The 19061-nt window shown below is 46.4% G+C and overlaps 1 protein-coding gene across 1 annotated transcript; it reads right to left on the bottom strand.

Annotated features, from left to right (window-relative positions):
• Nucleotides 1-2259: 2259 nt before the first annotated feature.
• Nucleotides 2260-17958, bottom strand: LOC311189408 (protein ELYS-like; the record flags this gene model as incomplete). The annotated part of the gene is made up of 27 exons (XM_084261073.1): nucleotides 2260-2487; nucleotides 3400-3594; nucleotides 4488-4725; nucleotides 5212-5362; nucleotides 5452-5599; nucleotides 6253-6384; nucleotides 6463-6607; nucleotides 6732-6919; nucleotides 7540-7686; nucleotides 8080-8136; nucleotides 8237-8360; nucleotides 8988-9081; nucleotides 9817-9921; nucleotides 10464-10604; nucleotides 10767-10856; nucleotides 10949-11039; nucleotides 11569-11697; nucleotides 12134-12195; nucleotides 12619-12800; nucleotides 12891-13023; nucleotides 13832-13982; nucleotides 14540-14624; nucleotides 15583-15699; nucleotides 15828-16035; nucleotides 16589-16769; nucleotides 17275-17528; nucleotides 17838-17958. 27 exons carry the CDS (start codon nucleotides 17956-17958, stop codon nucleotides 2260-2262), a joined length of 3897 nt encoding a protein of 1298 aa, XP_084117199.1.
• Nucleotides 17959-19061: the final 1103 nt, after the last annotated feature.

The raw sequence follows: 19061 nt of genomic DNA, 5'->3' as shown, positions 1-19061 counted from the left end.
GATTATGCTCCCTTCTTCCCCCTGCTCGCAGTACAGGGGGACAGGGACTGGGAGATGGGGGCTTTGGTCAGTCCCTTGCAAGTTGGTTTCCCTCTTGGCCGGAGGGTGTGGGGGGGCATTCACTCCACACCCTCCCCCTTCTGCACCGTAGGGTCTCACCCACAGGAGATAGTCCTCCATGAACTTCTCCAACGTGAATCCTTTCCCCCGGGCTTTATCTATTCACCAGCTGCCCTGGTGTGGGTCACTGCTATGGCGGGCAGTCATAAATCACAATGTCTCTCAGTCCCAGTCCTCTGTGGGGTCACCAGCCTCCCCCGAGCAAACCTGTTCCAGTGCAAATCTCCTTCTCATGTCTGTTTCTCTCCATGGCTGCAAGTGCTGGCAGGGGTTTGTTCCAGCGTAGGGTCACGGCGCCTTCTCTGTGCCTCCACCTGCTCCATCCAGCGTGGAGCCCCTCCACGGGCTGCAGGTGGGGTCTCAGCCTTTCCCATGGGTTTCTCCACGGGCTGCAGGGGCATCTTTCTCTCCAGTACCTGGGCTGCCTCCTCCCCCGCCCTGTTCCAGCCTTGGTGTCTGTACAGCTTGTTACATCTCCTCACTCCCTTCTCCAGTGGCAAAATGCAGCTGCTTCTGGGTTGTTTTCTCCTATATGTGATTCTCAGAGGCGCTTGCTATCTTTCAGGCCGCAACTTTGGCCTTGAATTGCTCGTTGTTCATAGTTTAGGCTGGCAGAAAACTGTAACTGCTGCTTAAAAAATCTCGTCTCAGCAGCACAGCCTCACAAAACTGCAACACATGGTGACTGAACTGTAGGTAAAATCTAGATATGCTTCAAACCAGTACAGCTACAAAAGCCAGTCATTTGCCTCACACTTGCACGAATGGGCACAATGGCAGAGAAATGCACTGGCTAGCCTCCAGCTGGGTGTACTTGAGCTAAAACTGGTTGTGGCTACTTCTCTGAATAAAATTTTACCTGGCCTGTGCAGCCGCTGGATCCCGCTGCAAAGAGGGTGCCCTTTCTTGTACTTTAGGAAGCCACTGCAAGGCCAAGAGGCCAGATCAAAGCTCACGGTTTCCCTGTGCCCTGGATTCCTGGGGTCCAATATGCTTGTGCTGTCCACAGAAACCACACTCTTCCTTCCTGCCCCCTTCCCTCTCCGTGTATTGAAATTACACTCATCACATCCAAATACCAGCAGTCATTCACTACTACGTTCAGCTTTTGTCTGGGTGCTAACCAAATGCAGCGGCAAGATGCACCTCACTGGTCGGTGACTGCTGTGGGACAAGCCTGCTCTTGAGCCCGGTCGGGTGAAACGCAGCCAAGGACCGGCTTAAAGCAACGGGCGCATCGGTAACCCTAACTGGCATTTTCCCTTTGCCTCACACACAGTGCTCACCTACGCAGCACAGTGCACTGGCAAAGGCATTCTATTTTAGGAACAGCTTTAATCCAGAAGGAACAGCAGCACAGTTACCTGCAAGTCTGTAAAAGAGACTTCCTATCTTGACTACTTTGGAATTAAGAGCATTCCTGGAATGGAAACGTGGAAGTTTGGTGAGGGAGACAATGGGGTAGGCTAATAGATTGCAACTACTCACAAGCAGCTGTGGCTTGCCTTCTGCCTGTGGTTTTTCCCCACACCAGAAATGAACAACTCGGATGTTTTTGATTCATTACAAGGGAACCGATTACATCACAGCAAATAAATGTATTTTGGTGATGACCCTGAGATTAGTCTTGCATGGAGGAAGTTCTGATGGAGGATTCTATTAGTTATCTGCGGCCATATTTGCACACCGGGCAACACAAACAAGGTGGCAACAAAACAGAATCAAAGTAAATCAGTTAACACTTCAAGCACTTAACAGAGATAACATTTATTTACTTTAGTTCTTCATAGACAAGTATTAAAGCTATATTGATAGTCGCTTTCTGCCCCAGCGTCCTGTCCTTACTGGAGCCCTGGATGTGGTTGGTTCTTCATTTGTCTGTGCAGGTGTTTGTTCACCAGTATCCGTTTTGCATGGTTTAGCATGTGGAATTCTTCTTGCTCTTCTCCTTGGAGTATCAAGGAGTTCCACTTTCTCACCTGACTGTGTGTCTTCCCGAGTAGAGAGAGATTCTGTTTGTGGCAAGAGATTTTGTGTCCCCTTCCTAGCACTTTTTCCTCATCCAGTCTTTCTGGAAGGAGCGGAAAAAATATTGCTACCTTCAGCAACAGGCATTTCCTTACTAGCCTCTCTCAAGAGTTAAGATGCAGCTTCCTTTGCTCTTCTCAATCTTCTTCTTGGAGTCACTGCTACAAATTGCGTCCTGACAGGTAGTGTTTGTCCATCAGAACAAATAAAGCAGCTGCTTTTTACTTTTCCTACATTACGCTTCCTTCGTCTCCTAGGACTAACACGTAGTTTCCTATACGGTGATGTTTCAGGTGGTTCTGCTGTGGCTTGCGCCTCATCTGCACCATCTTCAAGAACCTAAAGTTAAAAAGCGACTGTTAATGCATTATTAGTTAGCAGGCTGATTAACTTCCGACGGAGCGGGATGAAACAGAGGACACTGAAACGCTGCTTTTCTCTTTCAGATCACCCCTGAAGGTAGTTAGAGCTGTGCAACACATTCCCTACTACAGAGCAAAATGTATGCATGTAAGGGTCAGAGAACAGAGCATTCGGTGTATGCAACCCGCGTGCTCCGTTTCTGGTTGTTCTGCAAGATGAAGTGGGTCTTGCATGTACTTGCCTTTACTATTTGTATCAAGCTACACATCGGGTTCACTACTGTGTCTTCAAGTAGAGGGAGGCTTTGCATACCCAGAATCATAACTCAAAACCTCTTTTTGCTGATGCTGGCACGCACTACCATGAGAACCGTAGCACTCACTATGCTTGTAGGATGGAACAAGTAAATTAAGCTGGCCACCCTGCTCTATTAGTAAGACACTGATATATCAGAGAGCGAGCGAGCGCACGCACGCAGGGGCCGCCTGTTATAATTCAGAAGCTCTCTATAAGAGGCAGTCATCGTTATAATAAAAGCAGATGATGACAATTCCTTAGTACATATACAGAAAGATCGCATGTGTAGATTAGCACATGGCCCTGTTCTGCTCCCAGTTTCGGTACGTTCATTTGGAATCACAGCTCCTAACAACGCCAAGTAAAGACCTCCAAGGTCATGGGCATTTCTTGTGAGTATGTTGCTGTAGGCACGAGGCGTTACAGAAGCTCTGCCCTGGCTTTTTTGACCAAATTCAAGTCTGCCGTTCTGAAGCACAATCCCTATTCGCAATGTAAGGACTTTTGGCAAACTGGGAAAAAACCATCCCAATCAGATCAGAGTCAGTAAGGCCTTTAACTGTAACAATCCTTAAGTGCAGCCCTGCTTACCTCAGCAGTCCATCTGGCATTCGAGTTCTCTTCCCTGAAAGATATTCTCGGTTTCTTTGGCCGTACAGGACAAATGGATCGTCCTGGAGATGCAGAGGGAGTCGCTAGGGGTGTGGTGCGGAGGCTGGGTCTCAGAATAGACTGAGGGGTGATCCCAGAAAAGCCAGGAGCTGATGTGGCCAAGGCTTTAGCTCGCTATGAACAGAGATAAAACCACTCCATTTAAACCACAGTTGACTCATTAAAACCATGTTAAGTTAGTTTAAGTTACAGAGTCTGTGCCAGCAGCAAGGACAAAGCTTTGCCTCTACGCTGCTCTTCTCCCAAAGGTAGAAAATCCTGAAGGACAAACCCCAGGCTTTTCACGTTTCTCCTTGCCTCTTTCTTAATGCCAACATAAAATGTTTCCAACCGATTACCTGACGGAACACAGATAGGGCATCTTCTTGTCTGCAACACTATCTCCCCACCCGATGAGATTTGCAATATCTATGCAGCTATTCTAAAAGGCACACAGCTTCACATGGCACCCCAGACACAGTGACTGAGCACGCTGCCATGTGAAGCACCACCCAGCACAGCAACAGCCAGAGCCGATTCCTTTACTAATCAATGGATCCATCTGTGCGCCAGACGAAAATAAGTGACCCTGCTGTAGAAGTCCCCACCCAGCTTCAGCGAGGAGCGTTCAGGTCTTCCTTCCTCAGCTGAAGGTGATTTCACAGTATGGAAAGGGTTTAAAAGCAGGATCATTTAAGCGACAAATTGCATCTTTCATTATCTAAGCATGGTGAGAGTTCCAAATTGGACTTCCTTTGTTCTATCCAGTAAAAACAAGCTTATTTCACGGAGCTCTGTGACAACGGGCGTGCTGTGATTTAACTACAACTTAACTTCCCCTCTTCCAGACCCGTCCCCACCGTACTGTCTCCAAATGTACTGCCTATACAGTACTGACACGCGGACTGCAAATGCTCCACCTTTGGAACCCAGCAGTTGGTGTGTTACCTACTGGGGGGGTTTCGCCTTAAACCAAGTTCACAGGCTTTTGGGGTGGCCAGTTGTTCCTGGGTTTTGGCAGTACAGACCTTAACCACGAGTGGAGTCTTCAGTAAATTCAGCTCTGATGCTTGGGTAGAATCCACTGCCGAGGTGGAACCGTGCATGTTGGGTTGCAGTGGGCTGGGTGCCACGAAGGAAGTTGAGGCTCTGCATGCTGAGTGCCAGCGACCACCACGTTGTGCAACTGGTGTCCCTACGACTGCATTGGGCAACTCTGCATCGGGAAGACGATGTGCTCTGACTGGTGGTTTGGTAGCTCCAGGGCTGGAATTACAAGGAAGGTGTAAATGACTTTCAGTCCTCTGAAGCCCAAACATACAGGAATTCCCATTTATTTCACCATAGCTTTGGAAAACTCCCAGCCTTTTTTCTATTCTGTAGAATTCTGACTATTTCTAACTAAGCCTGGAAAAATGAAGCCAAAACTGGGCAGGAAGAGGTAAAAGATCACAACTTGATGGCATAGTCACATCCATCCAAACCCCTACACCAATGGGTAGATGGTAATCATAGCTTTACATCCACAGAATCAGAGCATGTTAGGGGTTTTTAAGGAACCCTGAAAAAATATCTAGTCCATTTGGTTGCAGCTATCTAAAACTCTGAATGCACGTAAAAATATGTGTTTGCAGAAATAGAATTGCCGTAGAAGAAAACCTCTCTCTTCCAACATTACTTATAAGGACTTTTCCCCTCCCTCTCTTTCCAAGCATCTAGCTCAAGACACAACATTACTAGGAGGCTTCTTACCTATCACGTTGTCTGACGTGGGCTTTCTGCTTATTTCCGATACAGACTTCTCCAATTTTGGACAGAATGTTCCTGGTGAATGTTGCCCTTGTATGCACATTTGTTGCATTTCCTTCTTTTGCTGCTGTTGATAACCATGTTGGTCTTGAGACTGTGAAACAAGAGAGAAGGGGTGTCAGCCCTGTCTCATCCAAGTGAGTGATGGTTAGTTGCACACTTCCTTCACCCTCCTAAAATTACCTTCTGTGATGACAGATGAAGGCACATGGTAAGGTTTGCCGCTCTCTCTAGCCAGCTTCCTCTGCACTCTGGGAAGGATCTTGCCACATTGGTCTAATACAGAATTTCTGGTGACTGCTCGCTCTCTCAGGCGAGGATCACGATCATTCTGGTGAAGGAAAGGTGTACAGCCAAAAGCCACCTCATTACAAGAAGTCCACTGCACACAACGAGCTGTGCTATTTCTACGTAGTGACCAAAGAGCAGCAAGTTCTACCCACCAGCACCCACCAATTCCACCTGGTTCTTGTAGCCAACGAGCAGCAAGACTAGTGCAGCTACAGAACCTGCCACTCGGAGGGAAAACAATTCTCACACCCTCGTCAGCACCTGCCATTTTCAATCTGCTCACAAAAGAGCAGGCTCTGCCCTTCTCCTGTAACACCCATGTCTGAGATGACCGAATCCACAGCGCAATTACTAATTCTCTTGGTCAAACTGAAGTGAATATTGCAAGGACTAAGGGAAAAGCTACCTGCAGACACCTTCCGGCTGGCTGAAAGGTTTCAAATGTGATATGGGACCTACAACCTGCAAAACCACCTGCTGAGTCTGACTCACTGGAAAACTTTGGCTCTGGACAACAAGCAGTGCATCACAGGCCCAGAACAGAAGCTCTCAAACCTTATCTGGCTATTTTGAGGAATTGAATATTTCCAGGAAAGTTAAAAAAGCCCAGGCAGGACTTTTAGTGAGTACTAGGAAGAATGAGTTGTAACCCGTAAGAGAAACTTGCCCACTGGCCAGAACCTTTATGCTTACCACAAGATTAACCTGCAGTGACTGATTCAGCTGTTCTGCAGGGTTAGAATTGGCACGCTGCCGTTGGTGGGCTAAAAGCAATTCATGACTCTGAACATCAGCATCGGTCAGTAAAAACTTCTCCAAATGCTCCTGTGAGAAATAACACCTGTCAGAACTGTACTAGGATTCCACCTCTTCTCTTTTTAAAGATTTGTTGTCCACACTTACTTGTTGAGTGACTGTAAAATGTAGTTTCAATAAATCTTCCATTAGTCCCAGCTCCCGACAGATTTCGTACGTGTGTTTTAGCAGCTCCTCCATGTTTAACTTGGTGCTGTGTTGATGCAACAGGCCCCAAGCCTCCACCAGGCACCTGCAATTAATTTCTTGTATTATTTTCTTTTGAGACTATTACAAGGATAACAAAGATTATTAACATTATGCCCCAAAAGCTGCCCCAAGATATTATGCCAAAATAGTGGGATCTATTTCGTTACCTATTGGACAGCAACACACTGAGGGAAAGCTTCACTTCCCCGCTGCTTGACATGGGTGGCTTCATCATCTGCATGTATCGGAGGGCTTGCCTGTGCTCTCCTTGGCACATGAGGCACTGAAGAACTCTCCAGTGTTGCCATGACACAGGTCTCATTGTAGCTGGGTGAAAGAGCAGGGCCAGTGAGTTCTGTAGAAGATAGAGGTCATGGTTATTAACTGCGCACACAAAGCAAAAAGCTCCCAATTTCTTAACTGAGGGTGCATGTGGGTTAAACAAACTTCTGTGAGCTACCAAGGAAATGCTTCATACAGGACAGGTTCACCTCAGTTCTTAAGTGCTTACAGAGAAGAAGTTCAGTGTGCCAGACAGAACTGAGGGTGTGTTTTCAACGGTGTCATTCCCACTCTTGGGGGTTAACCAAACCTCTGGCTACAAAGAGCCCTTTATGGAAATACCTTACAAAATAGGTACCTGTTCTCCCAGACACACGCCTTACACTAACATCAGGACAGGCTGCTCTGAGGCAGCATCCAACTGCTCTGCTCAGCTCAACCTAAAGGGGTGGCTTTGAAAACTCAGATAGCAAGCAGTACAAAAGAGGACTTTGTCTTTCTTTCAATCAGCTGCCTGGCAACACAGTTAAAATTTCAACCCATCCTTTAGTGCTGAGTATATTTTAGCACTGTTACAAAAAGGGTCCCAAAGTTTTCTCACCCCTTATTAGCTAAGCAGCAGCTTTTAGCAGCATTTTCGAGATTACAGCCTTGTACTGCAATGCATATTGGAGAAATCCATTATCTACTTACTTCATAATCCTTGTGGTCTAGAAGCCAAAACCCTTGGATCATCTTAACCAGATCCCAAGGGATGGCAAAGGCTGTTTGGAAGGAGTTGATTGAAGCATCTGTTTGGTTCGGAAAGGAATGCATGATGTCTAGCAGCAGGTAAATTGTCTGGCATCGAGCATCTAATTAAGGATCATAAATTTGTAGGACCAAAGATGGGTCACATTACAGTTAGAAAAAGCACTATGAAAGGCAAACACAAGAATGGGAGGAAGACAAATCTGCTGAGGTATCAGTCTTGCCTTTTGAAGCTCTTAGAAACAGCAGACAGACAGGTCCTGAGCTCAAAACCACCTTCCGAATAAGTTACCAGAAAGGAATGCTCATTGGCTTCTGCCAGCCATTCAGAAAGGTTACCTTCAGACCCTGAAGCACTCCCATTACTCACTCAGCCTCCCTCTGCTCAGTGGAGCTGCCAGATGGACAATCCAAACATCTCAGCATCACAGAACATTTACGTGCACATACTGAAGGTGTCATACCGGTAACTGGAAAGGATACAATTGCATGCTTGTCGCTTTCTTCAATGCTTTCTAGCAAATAGAGATCCAGCAGTGCCTGGCATGAAAAAGTAATGAAGAGTTTTCTTATAAACTGTCTTTCATTAATCCTTGGTGTATGGAGGGGAGGGGTGTGTTTTCAGAGAAATGACGCTCACGTGTAAACTAGCAGGGGGATATTTCCCAGTTCCTCCTTCATCTCTCTGCCACAACTTCTCAGCCTGGTCTCCTAACTGGGAAACCATTCCATCAATCATCAAGCAGTCAGAATCCCATTTTCCTCTGGAACAAGAGGCAGCAAGGAGTTGCACAGAGTAAATGGCTCAGGTTGCACAAAGGAAATGGTTGAAGATCAAGGGCTTGAAAGTGGAAACAGCCTGAGCCTGTTTGTCATTGCAGCAGCGTCATAGCCCAATCTGTGTTAGGCCCTTATTTCCTTTTCAGTACAATTTCCAAAGAAGAACCTCAGACCCCCTCATCCAAGGCCTATCACCCGGATGCTAGTCAGCCAGGCAGGGACGAAAGCTCCCACTGGGAACCGACTTCTATCCAACAGCCAGCGAGTGCTGGCTCTGCCAACCGCTTCATGTGCGTAAATAACACCGACGTACTTGTGAGTAGGGGATTCAGGCCAATACCATGGTTCCCAGAGATCACTAGTCAAGGAGAGAGAGGCCTTTTTTTAAAACAATGATGTCACCAAGAGACGCTGCAAAGCGGCCTTAGGTACAAACATTCTAACAGAGGAAAGCAACCTCTGTGTTCAAAGGAACACACACATCCCTGAAGCCAGGAGGATTGACAGCAAATGAATTCAGCACAGCAGAGACAACTGTTGACACAACAGCCATTCCCTTCCGCTCCTGGATGTGCAGCAGAAGCCTTCCAGAGTTTCCCTGTAAGGCCTACCTTGACAGACGCTCAAGTTGCTGTCGATGGCCGGTGTAGTAGCTCTGCAGCAGAGGATAATTGTAGAAAGGTCGAGCCAAAGGCACATCGTCATCTGCAGGCAAGAAAGTCCAAGCAAGTTAAAGATGGAACAGCACATTTTTAAAGCAAAACTTTGACTAAAATAGCAGCAAATGAGCTCAGCACCGAGAAGCCTCCGACTCTGAACGAAGCCAGGGTTCTTTCTGCCTTTGACACTAGACTCAAGTCCTTCCTGTCTCAAGTGCCATTTTTGGTTTACAGCTGAGGTAGCCTTCAGAACTTGTCGTGTAACCTGAAGTTCACTATCAAAAAAACCCCAAATCCCCGTTCTCAAAGGGAGCAGGTTTTGAACATGTCAGCTGAGCTGATAATAGAATTCATAATCCCTCAGTTAAAGGAAGCATTTCCAAGGTTTATTTTTTCCTCAAGCAATATTTTCAAAACATGCAGGCAATGCTTCTCCTGTAAAAAAAGAGCATTCCAGTATTTGTTCCTTACTAGTTACTGGTTTCAAATCCCAAGGATTTCAACCTGTGGCCAAGAGCAGCTCCTGGAGATCAGAGGAACACTGTTGGTATTTCTAGAAGGGCACCCAGGAAAGAAACTGGCTGCATTATTCTACACCCCGTACTTGCTAAAACAGGAACAGCTCCGTTTCAGAAACAGAACTCCAGCATACGCTGTGACCACGGAACCAACACGACTTGTTACTGATGAAACGACTACTAAAGCACAGCTGAGAATGTCTCCATAGACATGGCTGAGCGGATGGTCTCCCTGTTGCAAATGAATTACAGTTCATGCTTACCTAAACCCTCTGGAAGGAGACTGGATCGACAGAACCAGGCAACCACTTGCGCATACAAAGAAACAAGGCTGGTTACCAACTGCTTCTTTCTCAAGTTGGCAAAACCTGAAACAAGGCATAAGATGATTTCTCTTTCTGCAAATCTTCACTTCTACACAATTCCCTTCATCCTACTCAATAGGAAGTATCTAAATAACAGGGCAGAAATCTTTCTCCTTGTATTCTCACTCGGTATGACTCTCTTCTCTGAAGAGAATCCCACACAGTCACCACCAAAACAAAAAGCAACCCCTGCAAAGAAACAGGTTCACTAGAGGTTAAAATGCAACTAGAGCTTTTCACATAGCAGACATTTTTACTATAGCAAATGCTACCACATTCACTTGCTGTCATCTCAACCCAGCTGCTGCCTGCGTAGCTTCTTGCTGAACGTAACCTCCCCAGCCACTCAACAAACTATGTCCCGGAACTCTGTGCATATTACGTGACAGTCACAACTTCTCAGATTTAAGCCCCTTCTCCCAGCTGCGTCTGACTGCCTTCCCATCATCAAAACCAACCAAAGCTCCTGTTTCCACAATTACAACCCAAGCATCACTCCAAATCTTAACAGAATGTATGAGAGATTGAATGATGCTGTTACAAACCTTGTTCGGTAAGCTCTCGTGCCTCTGTTAGAAAACAGTTTAAGACTCTGCTAAGGTTGGTCAAAAGCAACTGGCAGTGCTGAAGAGACCGTAACGTCTGTGGGTCAATGAAGTTGCAAGAACCATCGAAGAGCGGAGCACCTTTTCAAGAAGAAATAGTCCATCATTAGCATACAAAGCAATTGCAGAGTTTCAAGGTTCCCTTCGGGAACCGTGTGCAATAACAGGTGCCAGCAGACTTCTGAGCAAGTTCAATCAGTAGGAATGATTTTACAGGTGCAGAATGACCACATTAGTACTCACACATTTGGTCCAACTCATTTTTTGTACAGATCACTTTGTTCCACGTCCACGCAAGAACAAACCGCCAATTGGCAGCAGAACTTGGCCGCTCTGTAAGAAAACAAAAGAAGAAATGAATCAGCACCTTCAAACTCAAAGCTAAAAAGTCTACCATAAAACCAGCCTCAGAAGTCAAGGATTACCTTCAGATGCCCAATGTTTAATGCATCCCGTCAGAAAATCTAAAGAGCCTGTCCGGACAGCAGCTGACAGTATCGCTTCAAATTGCTCCTCCTAATCACAACAGACAAAATAAAATGAGACTCTGACATATTTTGATATCTGAACCCTCAACTCTAAGTGTTTATCTCTAACTGCCGATTCATTCAGAGATCACAAGTCAATTAGTCCAGAGGTATAGCTCTGCTTTCAGAGGATGCAGTAGTTTGCCTCTGAGGCAGACTCCCCGCCTTGTCAGGTACTAAATGCCAAACCTAATGCTTTGGGAAACCGGCGGGGATGGAGGTTGCTCTGAGGGACTGATGCCTCCTCTTGCACCCGACCAGCACTAACTGCACGATGCCTTGGGCCTCTCTGTGGCACAGAATAAGCCGATGGTTCCCTAGCCCCAGATCCACTGTGGCTGCTGCCAGTCAAATACGGCACTTGGGACCTCAGGCGACTGTTACTTCTGCTAACTGAAGGCAACACTCGTGCTTCAGGGCAAATATGAGGAAGACCATATCATCACCTCTCGGAGCCTCTGCAGCCCTGGCAAACAAGAGGGATGGATCTCCCCTGTGATCCCCTGATGCGCACGCACCTGACTCAAACTGGATGGCGAGACATCAGACAGTCTCGGAGACAGCAAGCCAGATACAAGACACCTGTTGTAGGTCTCAGGAATGGCTTTGATTATTGAAGGACCGGATTTCTTTAGCAACTGCAACGCCTGAAACATCAGTCACAAAATACAGGTTAAGACAGCATTGCTTTTCTCCAACAGCCCAGTACTTTCTCCTGTTCTCCCTTCTGCCCCCCTCCTTCAAGTTAATCAGGGATCAAAACCCTCGCTTCAGGCCATGCCAGCAGTTCCACGGGTGAGGAACAAAGAAGTAATGGCTTTCCCACCCCTAAAGCAATGCTGCATTTCTTTCTAGGCATTCAATCCCCGATCGTGCTTCAATGGGTGACAACAGGAGTGTTACAGTCCCAAGAGTCGCCCTAAAACATTACCGCGCACCTAAAACTGGCAGGACGCAACTGGAATGATGCCTGCGAATGGGCAGGGTGAGCATAAAGGGTCTCTGAGGCTGAAAGTGGGGCAAGAGAGAACACGGAAAAGCTACATCTCCCGACACTCGCAACAGAGGTACAGCAAAGATCACCTCCTTCTGGAAGCCGGTGCAAGTCATGTGAACCACTCCGGAGTTCAGCAAGCACGTACCATCTGCAGAAACAATGAGCATGTGACAGCCCCCTGTACTCTCACGGTTACTCTCTGAGCACTTTACACTCGCACGTAGCAGTATCTGGACAGATGTAACTGAGCACCCGTTGTCTTCAGCAGAGCACTGACGCAGTTTGGGATACAAAACAATTTCTCTCGAGTGCTATCCAGGTGCTGTGCTGTGAGCTTCAGTTCAAGGCCCTTTCATTTTATAACCATCACCACTTCAGTGTCGGCATTACCAAAGCAACAAACACTAAAACCCAGACAGCAAGCTCAAAGACATGTTTCAGAGTTGGCCTTGGGAGGGGCCTGGAGCTTTTTCCTTGGGTATTGGAGTGACAAACAATGAATCGGAGAACCAGTCCATGGCCTCTGACCTCCATGGCAGCTTAGCACTATTCAAAGCAGTGAAATACCTACCAAAGTTGTAGATGCCTGGATGAAAAAACTGCTCAGGTGGTGGATGAGATGGAGGAACTCCCCGACTGAGACTCCGCTCCTGTACCAGAACATCCAAAATGAGCTTTGGAGAAGTCACCCTCGTTACAGCATCCAGCGACCACAGTGCAAAGTAGGGGCAATCGTGAAGGAATTCTTCCGCCCTTAAAGAAAAGCAGTGCATAAGCTCAACGCTGACAGCTCAGTGAATTCTTCCAAAGCGATATATGGAGAACAACGAAAGAAAAACCTACCTTAGTGAATCCGGCATTTCAGTCTGATACCAGCGATTAATGTCAAATACACACAAAAAAGTCGATGGTGTTCGCTGACCATAGGTATTCACTTGCCAGCTGAAGACTGAGACACTGGTCTCAGGAGAGATGACTGTAAAAGACAAGACGTTGATTCTCATTGGTGGAAAATACGATTTGTCTGCTATTTTTAAAACACCACTTTCCGTTTTACCTTAGTTCTGTCACCAAGCACAACACGTACTGATTGGGATGAGGAAGAGTTTAGCAAAACCCAAAGCATCCTAGGATGCTTTCAGAAAGCATGCAAACATGTCTAGTATACAATTGTGTCGCTCAGTAACATTCTACTCCAGTTCTCTCACTAAGTGGAGCCGTCTCTCTTCTCTGGGGAGAATGCATTTGCTGGACGTAAGCAAAGTAGGTGGCATTTCATTTTCCATAATTGAGTAAGGAACAAGGTGCTATTTCTGTTGATTTCATTATTACCATTTAGGGAACCTCATACACTTCACTATTAGTTGCAGGACTCAGCAGCAAACGTCATCTGCCTTGTGTTTGCTACACTTCAGAAAAACATGGACGTTGATTCCAGTGAGAAACTATATACAGTATGGATTTTCCCTCCAGTTGGAATAGAATCATAGACTTGTTTTGGTTGGAAAGACCTTTAAGAACATCAACCTAGCACTGCCAAGTCCACCATTAACTTCTTTTTAGGGACCATGTCCCTAAGCACCACATCTCCATGCCTCTCAAATACCTCCAGGGATGTCTCGTTGTGAGCTTCTGTGCCATTTCTCTTTTGTTAGCTCCTGAAACTAAACTGCCTTTAGAGAGATTAAAATGGAAACCACTTGTTCCCTTGAGGAATCTCAGATAACCTAGGCATCCAGTGTTTCCTTTTCAGTAAGCCCAGCAAGCTAGTCTAATGAACAAACCTTCATTAAGGCTTTCCTCACTGCCATCAGGGTGGCTAAATTTTTCAATGGTCTGACAGCTGAGTAGTTTAGTATTCCTGGTCTGCCCTCTCAAGGGAACGATTCCACCTGTGAGATCCAAACTGTAGCATTCGCCGCAGGATTTCAAACCCTGGGGAAAAAAGAAGCGACAAGCAGAAAGGGCATTTGAGATCCAATCCGACATTATTCCTAAATCTGAAAGAACGTATGTCTGGCTACAAAGAAAAATGCTGAAGTTGTCTGTGAAGCACGCATGCTCCCTTCTCTTTCATCAAGTAACTTTGGAAATAACAGACAAGAGCAGCAGCTAAGAAAAATCAAACCCATCTCTTTGAGAAACTAACATGAAGCCTAAGCGGAGACTCTCACTTTTATTATAGAATAAACAAACACTAAAACCAATAGTATCAGGAGCCTGTCAGAGATTAATTTTAACTGCTGAATTTCCAACTTTTATTCCAATGCAAAGAGGAGCCAGTCCACACATGACACTGCAGGATCAAATTCCATGGCTTGCTTTCAAAAACCGTGGACAAACGCCACGCCCAAGAAGCACCAGCAAAAGACTTACTATTTTTTTTCAGTCAGCTCTGAATTTTAAGGGTAAATACTGCACAGGCCAACTTAGGTGATAGTCCCATAGAGAAAACGACTCCTTTCATCCTCTCTCATACATGCATCACTTACCTCATACATGACTTGTCCGGATGCCAAGCGTTTTCTGCCACCAAAAGCCAGCTGCAACAGATGTAAACTCACAACGTCCCCTCCGCTGAAAAAAGTATCAGTGATGGAATATGGTTACAAAGCTGCTTTATAGTCCTCATTTCATTAGATCTAGACTGAAGACATCTTAATGGCACGCTTTTGCTGAGAAGACCAGCACCACGACCTCCAAAAACACGACAGGCTGGTCACATTCAGCCATTAAAACATAAAGGAGGAAACACTGACAGCTTCGGGGGCAAGTGCTAACCCTACAATTGGAAAGCTTTAGTCTGGTGTTGCTGTACAAACTAAAAGTTGTTGGAAGTAGTTCTTCAAAGGGAAGAGTTCTCAGTCAACAAGGTTTTCAAGTCAAACCTAATAGAAACTGCTGAGCTGATTAGGGAGTTTCCAGATGCTGAAGGAGAGAGAGATCTCATCCCTTCCCTTCCCTTCCTCCCAAAGTGCCAAGCCACTGCACCCTGCAACATTCTGATCTGATTCCTTAGCCCAGCAGGAAACCATTGACTTGTCTGCTGAACAGTGGCTGTTGTCTGCCAGGTGAGCTGAACTGGCTCACAAAGGCTCCAGAGGCTGCTCCAGTTGGCAGAAGGGAATGGGCAATGCCGGCACCTCCCTCCTTTAGGGGCAGCAGCCCGGCACATCTGACCTGCAGCTCAGCTGGGCTCAATGGTATTTTCGTGTCACGCTGCAAATACCAAACATGTCAGAAGCAGTCGTCAAGAAACAACGGAAATCATTCAAGAATGCAAGCACAAATGATTAGCCACTGCTGCTTTGCCTTCATTCAGAAGGCAGGAATTAGTAGCTCCCTCTTCCCAACAGTGAAATCCTGTTGAGATTGCATTGTAAGCTCATTGTAAGATCAGGTACCTTCCGTACCCGAGAGAATCTCCTGAGCAGCTACAAAAACCAGAACAACCAGACACGTATAAACTGCAGGTGAACACATACTGAACAAAAAATTAAATTCATTCCGTGGCTCGTGGTAACTTGTTATTCACCTTTCTTGTGTAGACTGAACGGCCCAGAGGTAGCAACGATTGCGAGGATCATTCTCAGGCTCTTGAAAAGTAACAGCATAGACAGGAATCCGGCCACCTTCTGGTTGAGCGTGGTGCCTACAGGTTTAAAAAACAAAAACAACAGCAACAACAATGAAAAAAGAAAACCTCTCTTTACATTAACATGCTTCCTTAAGCAAAAAGAGTGCTACCCCAGGCATGGCCGAGCGTAAAGGCCTACTTACTCCCTCTTCAGAGTTTTCATGTTCCATAGTGACAGGTAGCCATCTGAAAAGCCCACCACCAGCTGATTGGTTCTGCTTATGTAGCACAGGGTTGATACTGATGGTCCTGAAGGTGCTTGCAATTGAAAAGAGATATGTCTGCGTTCCCTGGTCGCAATTGCTCTTCTTTCCGGGACTTCAGCAGGAATAATAAAGAAAACTTCTAGATCTGCACACACAAACCAGGCAATAAATGATTCCATGGAGGTGGCATTTTAAATACTGATGTGACAGCACCTGTAATCCAATTCTACCGCTCCAGGCCAAATACCTATTTAGGCAGCACTCTCTTTGCCATTGCCATCGTGCATGTATTCAAAGAACCACAAACTCTCCCATCAGACAGGGGCTCCCATTCACATTTCAAAACCGGTAGAAGTATAACCTCCACAGAAAAGAGGATCTTAGACTCTGGAAACCAGGACTTTGGGCCTTGCCACAAAGCTGTCATCTGAAGTGACAGCAACTCCTGAAGCCACTGTTGCAACAGGCAAAACACCATATGAACGCTACAGACACAAACTGGAGGTTTCACTCCTCCAAATCCATGGCTTGCGAAGCTTTGGAAGCCTGTTCAGGACTGTAGGATGTCAAATCGCTGCCTGTAATCAGGAGTCACACATGTCTGCACGCTAGCATCTTCAAAGCGGCATGCTCAGGGTTGAGGTAAAAGCCACAAGTTGCCTTATTTTTCAATTCCAGTTTGAAAACTGAAAGCTTACCTGATTCTTCTACTTCGCTCTGACTGCCAGATAAATCATCCAAGCAAAGGTCAACCAGAAGGACGTAACCAGCATCTGTAGCCACTGCTGCCACTCCAAAGAGACATCGCAGGCTCTGATGTAGGTGCTGAGTGCTCACACTGGCTCCTCCGTAATTACTTATGACTTCTATAGCAGTTACCTATAGGAAAACTGCAAATTACTATTTCTGCTGTTTGGAAAGCTCAATAGAAATCATTCAAAAGCAAAGCCAGAAAGTAAATACAGGACTGTAAGATTTAAAAACAAACCCTTGCTTCCCATGACAACAAGGAAAAGAGAGAGGAAAAAACCAAAAAAGCCCTGCACAAAACCCTGTTAGTGCCTTCCATTTACTAGCAAACAGTCCAACCAGTAAGACTTGTGTCCTGTCCGCATTGACCTCATTGGTCTACTAGCTATACGCTTGTGACAGCCCACAGCTCTCCTCTGCCAGCTAAAGCTCCAAGACTCACTACCCCGAGTCAAGACAAAATCGTGTTCTGCTCTAAAGCACCTGCTTGCAAGTGGGACGCTCTTGGGAACATGTCTGAGTCATTGGCAGCATGCCTATGGAGGTTTGGGATATTTTGAAGACAGTTTTCTGACAGGATTACGCAGCTCCTAACATCACAAAGCCTTCGTGTCTCCAAAGAAAAAGTACGTACCCGTCCAGGAATAAAAACAGCTTTAACCACTCTCGATATCCCAAGGTCGTACAGGCAGAGAACGCTTCCTTCTGCTTCTTCCAAGCCAACCAGCAGCCCAGTTCTCTTCTGCCAGGAAAACTCCCTTACCACACGAACAGTGGGAAGCTCTTGGTTTACTCCACTGAATCGGTAAGCAGAAAGACGCTCTCCGGTGACAGAGTTCACTACCTCCAGATGAGGGCCACGTGCCAGCCAGGCTAGCGCGTTTCTCCCTGGAAGGGAAGAGAAGAGAAGAGAAAGCCATCTTAACTCAATTACTGCATTGACAGTCCGGTAGATAGGGTCTACCTGGCCGTAAGAGCAGCCTAGAGGTCCAGAGAGGCACCCAGCTCTACTGTCAGATCACCTAGAAAGTCAGCTGCCTAGCCTGCTCAGCCACTTGCAGCAGCTCTCTCTCTGATCACTCTCTGCATCCTACTAAATACTCTGGGAGTGTGGCCGCAGCGCTTAGCAGCGTTGTCCTCTCCCTTCCAGGCAAGAATAACTTGGTAAGGAGACCAACTTTAAAGGAAAACGCTCACCTCCAGAAAACTTCCCGCACAGCACAGAATCCGGGCTTTTCCCATCTTGCCCAAGGGCCTGAAGTGTCACCTCTGGAAACTGCAGCAGACTGGTTGTTACCTCAGCCTGTAGCTCTTGCATTCTGCACTGTAAATAAAGAAAAAAAAGGCAAAAATAGACTCATGGCTGCCATACCTAGCTTGGAGATTGACAGAAGTGGCATCAGCACGCAGTGTGAAATCTCCTGTATGTCACTTGTAGCTCTCAGCCTAAAACAATGGCACTTGGGACAGACTTTGATCTCCCAGCAGAGCAAAAGGAGAACCCTTTGCTTTTCTGATTCCTATGAGATCACCAACAAAAAATGCCACAGACGTACTGACAAGGTAAGTAACAGGAAAAAACCTGAGAAAGAAGGAATCCTAATTTGAAAAGCTGCTCAGTAACAGGATGAGTTTCCTCATGATTTGTCCCTTCCCTTGGTTTCCATTTGATTCTTCATTGTCAGTGGCCGCCTAGTAGGTTTCATGCAGCGCTGATGGCTCCTTCCCTTTTTGCCCGTTTGTTTAGAACATTAAGCAACACTTAAGCTCCTTCACTCTCAAATTCTTCCACAAAACGTACTGCTGCTCTTGCAACATTACAAGCACCCCAGGCCTGCACGAATAACCTCTCTTCCTTACAACGTAGGAGGTCACAACTGGTGTCCAAGACTAGGCTCTTGTGGTGAAGAAAGGTTATGCTCTAAAGCCTGGGCACTGGAATCGACTCAGTTTCAAGCCACAAGCTCTCTACCTGCGAATGCATCCCAGTACCTTCTGCCAGCACAAAAGCCACAAGCGCGTGAACTCACAGCACATCACAGTCAGGGTCCTGCACTGAGCACAACTCAAGAGTCTGAGAAGAAAACTACTGACTGGCTCAGGGGCGTTTTCCCCAGAAAATCGGGAAGCAACCCACAAGCACTGGAGGACAAGCAGATGGGAAAGACACTTCCTGCACCTTAGGAGTCAAGTTCCATGAATTTCCACTTTGCCATATTTAACCCATGCAGACAGAGGATTTAGCAAGGCAGGTAGCCGGCCATTTAGCCCACAGCACTGGGTCCTTCCTTTCCCACTCAGGCAGAAATCCTGCCCCATGTTTCAGGCAAAAGCCCGACATTGAATGCAAAGCCTCGGTCTCAGTCTAAAAAGCCAACAGCATAACAGAGAGACGGTCGCTATCACAAATCTACAATGCTC

Source organism: Gallinula chloropus (genome assembly GCF_964237585.1).
Source record: "Gallinula chloropus genome assembly, chromosome: 3".
NCBI lineage: Eukaryota > Metazoa > Chordata > Aves > Gruiformes > Rallidae > Gallinula > Gallinula chloropus.
Note: the sequence above shows the minus strand (reverse complement) of the source record. Positions and strands in the feature narration are given on the sequence as shown.